Raw genomic sequence first — 7,454 nt, forward strand, 5'->3', positions numbered from 1 at the left:
AACTGTCTATAGAGTGGCTTTCACGTGACAAAAAGAGGGCCTGAGATCTGGAGCTAAGAGGTTAGAGGTATTGAAAGAGACGAGGCAGCCCCCCAGTTCCGGACAAAGGAGGTCCCTTTTCGACAGGTCTGTAACCACAGGAGCAGTGGGGGAAAAAAGTCTCATGTGCAACTTAAGTGACTCATACCTGAACTTGGATATTCTGGTCAAACTGTGACACTTCAGTTCGTAAGGGTTGAAAGGCCCGTGGAGAATGACCTGGATACACAAAACATACAAAACGTCACCTAAAAGCATAGCATCATCACTTCGTGTACATTTTAAAAATCCAGCTGTCAACTCCTATTTAAAAAAAAAGATAACAGCACATCTTAACCACAACATCTTCAAGATTCAGTGGGGAAAAAACATCTTAAAGAAGATATTTTTCTGGGATGCAACTGATTCCTCCAACGGTTTCACTAACGTCCCCCACTATAAACACCTAACAAAGCCTTGGCCCCAAAGGAAGCACGAGCACCGGGTCAGTGCCCCTGGGCGGGCCCCAGGCCACACAGCCACAGGCACAGGAGGAGCAGAGTCCCAGACAGGGAGGGGATGTGCCCTCCTCCCCGAGGAGGAGGAAATCAGACCATGAGCTACTCCCCAAAAGCCCACACGCTGCTCCCCGCCTGTGATAAGCAGACCCAGATCACCTTCGGAAAGGGTGGTCTAAAGCGAGGACAGATCCCAGCTCCTCTCTACTCTGGGCCCAGGTTCTGCTCTCATCGACCCAGGCCCCCCGCGTGGACCGCCGCAGCCCCCCACTGCGGAGTGAGTGGGGCGCCGGGCTACCTTGCAGTTTGGGGCCCCGAGCTTCCGGGAAGAGAAGCCGTCCAACAGAATGCGGATCAGGTGTTTCTCCTCATCTTTCCCGGGCGACGCCACAGACATGTCTGTCACATTTTCAACTGATTTGGAAAAGAGACCCTTGAGAACTTCATGGCTTTGCTGAACAAAACGAGAAAAGTTCATTTTGCTAAAGGAAAAACTGGAACAAAAGCTCTTTATTCTAAACTAATCAAAGTATTTCAGAGGCATGAAATTAGCTGATCGCTAGGTTATCACGGCGCCAAGAGATAATTTTATCAAGTACATTTTAAATTCAAACAAAAGAAATAAGACACGACTCATTAGAAGCTCAACTCGTTCGCCGTCGCTATCTTTCAAGCATCGAGAACTGAAAGTGAAAACGTTTTTCAGCGGGGAGGTGGACGGGGTAAAGGGAGTCAAATACGTGGTGACAAAAAAGAAATCTAACTATGGGAGGTGAATGCACAGTGTAAATATTTATGTGCCTGACTGCTAAAACGCACAGCTGAAAGTTATTGGATCTTGTTAATCAATGTCATCATAAAAATAATTTAAAAAAAAAAGAAAAATATTTTTCAAAGGAACTTTATGTACACAAAATTTCAGCTTCATATGGGGATATTACCAGAAGTCCCGGGAATACAAAATTCAGTCAGCTCTCCGCTAACGTCTGTCCGCTCCCCAACGCCTCACCCCCATCACCCCCAGCAGAAACAACAGAAGGAACATCTCTGGCCTTCGGCAGCAGCCTTGAAATGGCATCTCTGAAACCTCGGACCGAGAAAAATAACTTTGGAACTGATTTTGAAAGTAATAATTCAAAGGCATCTGAAATGTGTGAAATACTTGAAACAAATATTTATTAACTACTTTCATTGGGGAAGTAAACCTTGGAATCCATTTTTGAAAACCTCCGCAAAGAAAAAATGTTTTCACATTTAATTTTTATTCTAAGAAGAAAAAAAAAAGTCTGACAACAGGAAACCAGCAAAACATCAGCTCCCACAGTCAGTCTCCAAGAAACCGCAAAGAAAGTTAAGATGGCACCACTGATCTTAACACGGGGACACCGAGGGACACCAAACACGGGAGAAGGACGCGGGCACACGCCCGCTGGCCCGCGACAGGGACAGCGCACCTTGGACTCGTAGCACTCGTCGGCGAGCTCGGCGTAGCCCTCGTCGATGAGGACGTCCCTCACGCTGAGGAGGTCCTGGACGCCGGAGCAGCGGTACACGTCCACGTGCAGGACGCTGTGCACGACGGAGAAGACCTTCACAAGCAGTGCGCAGCCGCTCACCAGGGCGGCGAAGCGCCGGCTGGCCCCGCCGCTCCAGTGCTCGCCGCACACCAGGGACCTGGCCGATGGGCGCATCTTGCAGATCTTAAACTCCAGGGCCTACGACAGAAGGGCAGGGCGAACGCTCAGCCCCACAGCACCGAGAAGCGCCCATCCACGGACCCCACCAGTGCCCTCGGAAAACCTGCAAAGCCAACTCTGCCTGCGACGGCAGGAATGCACCTGGAGGGCGTTACGCGGAGGGCAGTAAGTCAGACAAAAACCAAAACCGTGTGATTTCACCTATACGTGGAATCTAAAAAATAAACGAACGAAACAAACAGGCTCGTACGTAACAGAGAACAAAGCGATGGCTGCCAGAGGAGCGGGGCGGGGGGCGGGGGGCCGGGTGAGAAAGGGGAAGGGATGGAGAAGAAGAAACGGCAGTTACAAAACAGTCACAGGCTGTAAAGGGCAGCACAGGGAATACAGTAGACACTACCGTGACAGCCGCGTGCGGTGCCAGGTGGACACGAGGCTTATTGGGGGACTTCATAAATTATATAAACGTGCTGTGCGCCTGAAACTAACATAATACTGAATGTCAAGTGTACCTGAAAAAATGGTGTAATGTCTACGTAGGATGGAAAACTAAACAAAAACGCATTAGGTATTTGGAGAGAAATAAGAAAACATTTTCAGTATAAGAAAATGAGATTTGATTCATTTAACGAACTTTTCTTGATTTTAGAGAAAACGGCAGGATCGAACTGAATTAAGAGCTGTCCTTATTGTAAAAAACAAAGAAAAAACAATTCTGGGCTGAGTGACGATTCCACAAGTAAGGACACTGGCTTCTGCTTTTTCAACAACAGTGAAAGTCTGGAATAACCAACTGTCCCCACACTGACAGAAGGGGTATGTGTGGGTCTGTCTCCAGCGCACCTAAATTTTGTCTGCTTTCAACATAACCAGAAACCTTAGAGAATAATGCTGAATTAAAACTTTTTTTTTTTTTTTTTGCTAAGCATGAAATCCTCCATATATTTTAACTCACTCCAAAAATAATATTGGCAAAAATATCTATGGCAAATACTTTTGGAAAAAAAGCAGAAACCAAATTTGGCAAGTGTGACAGAACACGTCTTCCCGCTCTGGGGTCCCATCTGGCCTCCGGGATCCTCCCAGCGTGAAGACCCACACCTCCGGGGCCCGTCTGCCGTACCTGAAACGGAAGTTCGAGAAACTGACAGGGAATCTCCATTAAAAGGTCAAGATCCACGTGAGATCTGTTACCATAGTCCACAAAAAACACCTAGAGAACGAAGCGGCACACATTAGCCGAGCACTGTCCCGCCCCAAGCCTGGCACTGTCCCGCCCCAAGCCCGTCATGGCAGCTCCGTGTCCTGAGTGTCAACCCATGTCGCTGTGGGAAAGAACTTTTCTACTAGAGCACCTTTCTAACTTCTCTATTTGATTTCCGCTAACTTAGAGATTTTCTACAAACTGCTGTTAAGTTTGCTCATTTCCCTTTGAGTGATGTTACAGAAAAACGTACCTCAGCCGAATTCCCAGAAACATAAAGGATTTGAGCTCTGAAGTAGCTTTGTTTATCAAAATCCGCAAAAGGAGCCAGACAGACCAAGTCCGGATGCGGGTGAACAGGCAAGGGCACCAATTGCAGGCGGTTTATCTCAGCAGTAAGCTTTTTCAGGATCTCTGAATTTTTTTCGTCAATCCTGTATCCCCAAAAGTGCCCCGCTTCAACCACCTGAAACAGAATGGACAGAAGCAGAGATGACACCCAGAAAGGATGTCCACAAAGAACGTGAGCTCAGAGCACGGGGCCAACACGCTCTCCTGGCCATGAACTGGGTCCTGGGTACCGAGGCATCCACAAACGTTGACAGCGAATGAGAGAGAAGGGACTCTGTGGCCGACTGAGGTGAGCACACTGTGGACCCCCTCTCGGGGGGTGCGGGGTGCTGGCACAGTCCAGGGCAAGCCACCTCTGGGGGCCTGCAGAGCAGGCTGCTTTACCTTCCCTCTGCCCCACCGAGGAGCCTGCGGGCGCCCTCCCAGGGCCGGGGCAGGAAGAGCAGTGGTAAGTGGAGAGTGGGCGTGCCACCAAGAGCCAGCCTACTGAGCAGCCCCACACACTGCGCTGGGGCCACGAGACCCTAGGTCCCACAACTGCGAGGCCCCAGCAGTTCCCAGGTTCCCACAGGACGTCTCCTGGCAGAAGGTGGGTTTACCAGAAAGCGCTGGTGCATCACAGATGGAATTTTATTTTGTTCATACCCTAGAGAACAGTGCCAATGACGGTTTTGTTGTTATAAACCAAACTACACAGGTATCTATCACTATACTGATAAAGATTTTTACACGTATCCTATGGCTAAAACTGATTTTTAGCATTTTAGACATTCCTAACATCTTAAAAATCGAACTCTGATCCTGGAATGAATATCTGTGTTTCATTTTGGGTTCCAGCCACATTCTCTTTAACAAGTACAGTAATTCAAGCTCACCACTCGGCAGGTCGCTGAGTGTGCAGACTATGGGCGCACACGTGTTTTAAGTCACGCACACGTGACACTTCCAGATCAGGTGGGGGAGGGGACCCTCCAATGACTCTTACCTCTGTAACATCGACCGTCAGTAGGAGCTCCGTGACCGCCCGCGACCTGTGGAGCGTGCTCAGTGACACCTGCACGGGGTCCACTGTCTGCTTCTGGAAGTCCACGTTCACCCTAAAAATAGGAGCAAAAGTCGAGTGTCACACAGAAAACATTTACATGAGTGAGTTACCGCCTGAACGACCCCACCCCGCCATTTCTACAAGAGCAGAACACTTCACTAAAACACCTAAGCCTGAGATGATGAATTTGATTGAATTTGGTCTCATCTCAAACTTGAGTGTCTGGTGGCTTCCCGAGCCACCTGGAGGGGCGTGCACACCAGCAGCTACACATCGCTCTCTGGAACACACCTGCAAGGTCAAGGCCACTTTAGAACCTCACCCTTCAAGAACAGAAACGCTGCATCTAGGGCCTGCAATGTTCGCTGAGCTGTGGTTTCAGAGGTGAACGACTGACCTTGAGAACACTACAGAAATCCGAGCCTGGCTCACGCTGCTGGAAAACACGTACGAGATTTTCCAATAAACCCAAAAAACAGCATTCATCCCTTAAAGTAATAAGACGGTAAATGCTACAATCCAGGATAAGAAACGTAAATTTGATAAAAAATAAAATTTTCCCCCAAAATATTTTTGTTCTAAAATGAAGAGAAAGACTTATAAGGGAGGTCTGGTCTGACTCGCTTCCCAGTTTTCGGGCCCATTTATTAATAGTTACTCAGGTGAAGGGACCCAGCAGGATAGGCGGTCCTTTGTCCCAGGCCACACCGACCGCACTCCCAAAGTCGGGATCAAAACTGCACACGCTAGATGCGACTCGATGGGACACCTTCCCTTCCCTCTCCAAGTCCTCAAATTCCTGTCAAGTCCCTCACGGCATTAAACAGATAACAAACGAGAAATGGTAAAGGAGAATCCCTACGCACGGCACTGCGGAGCACGACCCGCGATCCGTGGCAAACACTAAAGGGGGATTTAACTTGGCCCAAGAAAACCCACTAATTCGATGGCAGGTGCGAAGTGGCGAGTGCCAGTGCTCTGGGCCGACCGGACCCACATGGCCGCCCGCCATGCCCGCCAGCCCGTTCGGCAGGGAGGCCCGCTCGGCAGGGAGGCCCGCTCGGCAGGGAGGCCCGCTCGGCAGGGAGGGCACTGTGCCGGCCAGCACCCAGGCGCTCCCAACTCATCTCCACCTTAGCCCACCGTCTGCTCTGCCGAGGACAGAATATCCCACTGTGCTTAACAAGAGAAAATGAACACCCGGCCGGAAGGAGGAAGAAAGGGGACGAGAAGGTTCAACCCCTGCTACTTAAACTGCAAATCGCAGAAGCAACTCCCCGGGACCCTCTCAACGGCCCTGTGCAGCAGGCATCCGTCCATCCCGCAGATCCATCAACAGCAGAAAAGCAAACAGTCCAATCACAGTCAGCTGAGCGCCCGGGCAGACATTTCCCCAAAGGCCAACGGACACAGAAGTTGTCCTAGTCATCAGGGAGATGAAAAGCAAAACCAGGATGAGCTAGCACCTCACAGCTGCTGGGAGGGAATGGCCGTCGTCAAGACAACAAGCAAGTGCCAGCGAGGATGTGGAGAAGGGAACCCTCGCGCACTGCCGGTGGGACTGCAAGCTGGCGCAGCTGCCGTGGAAAACAGTTCGGGGATTCCGCAGAAAATTCAAAATTAGAACCACCTTATGACCCAGCTATTCCACTTCTGGGTATTTATTCAAAGGAAAAAAAAAACACTAAGTTGAAACAGCGTCTGCACCCCATGCCCATGGTGGCATTATTTACAGTAGCCAAGACGCTGGAACTCAGTGCCCGTCGGTGGGTGAGTGGACAAAGACGACGGGTCGATGTATACAATGGGATGCTGCTCGGCCATAAAAATGAGGAAATCCTGGCATCTGCAGCGACATGGATGGAGCGTGAAGGCACGATGCTAAGTGAAATAAGCCAGACAGACAAAAATACCATGACTTCAATTGTATGTGAAATCTGAAACAAAACAGAAAAGAAAAAGCCAAACTCATAGAAAAAGAGACCAGACCTGTGGTTACCAGAGGCGGGGGAGTGGGGAGAGGGATTGGGGGAAGCGGGAGGTGGTTGGAGACACCAACTTCCAGGCAGAAGAGAGGCCGGCCCTAGGGCAGAGCCGCAGCTCCCACTGCCAGGCGGGAGATGCTGGGAAGCTGGCGAGAGAGGGACCCTAAGGGTTCTCATCACAAGGAGAAAAGGTTTTTCCTTCTTTCTCTCTTTATTGCGTCTGCATGAGAGGCAGAGGTCAGCTGAACCCCCTGTGGCCATCATTCCACAACACCTATAAATCAAACCATCATGCTCTGTGCCTTGAACGTACAGCGATGTATCTTCAATAAAACTGGAAAATAAACAGATGAGAAGCGCTGAGATTCAGAGAGGCTGAGCGCACCGCGAGGAGATGAGGGGCCCAGGCTTGAAGGCGGCTCTCCCGGCTACACAGCCAGCGCTGCCCGCGGGAGCCTAAGCACGGGTGGGTGGCTGTGAGAACCATCGGAACGTGGGGAGGCAGGTGCACAGTCCCGCCGCCTCCCTCTGAAGTACCGATACGCGATATGCGACGCCACTTGTAAAATTCTTGATCTTTTAGCAGGAAATGACGTGAGACGACTCTTGCAGAGTTCTTAATCTTTTTAGTAAACC

At 50.1% G+C, this 7,454-nt stretch overlaps 1 protein-coding gene across 1 annotated transcript in view; it reads right to left on the reverse strand.

Annotated features, from left to right (window-relative positions):
• The window catches only part of TDRD9 (tudor domain containing 9), a 78,385-nt gene that overhangs the window by 14,643 nt on the left and 56,288 nt on the right, over window positions 1-7,454 (reverse strand). The window contains exons 25-30 of the mRNA XM_011378480.2: window positions 4,774-4,885; window positions 3,691-3,903; window positions 3,357-3,446; window positions 1,991-2,251; window positions 835-990; window positions 188-258 (exon numbers count right to left, since the gene is read on the reverse strand). Coding sequence (XP_011376782.1) covers window positions 188-258; window positions 835-990; window positions 1,991-2,251; window positions 3,357-3,446; window positions 3,691-3,903; window positions 4,774-4,885 — 903 coding nt within the window. The remainder of the gene's footprint in view (window positions 1-187; window positions 259-834; window positions 991-1,990; window positions 2,252-3,356; window positions 3,447-3,690; window positions 3,904-4,773; window positions 4,886-7,454) is intronic.

Source organism: Pteropus vampyrus, unplaced genomic scaffold, assembly GCF_000151845.1.
Source record: "Pteropus vampyrus isolate Shadow unplaced genomic scaffold, Pvam_2.0 Scaffold341, whole genome shotgun sequence".
Classification (NCBI taxonomy): domain Eukaryota; kingdom Metazoa; phylum Chordata; class Mammalia; order Chiroptera; family Pteropodidae; genus Pteropus; species Pteropus vampyrus.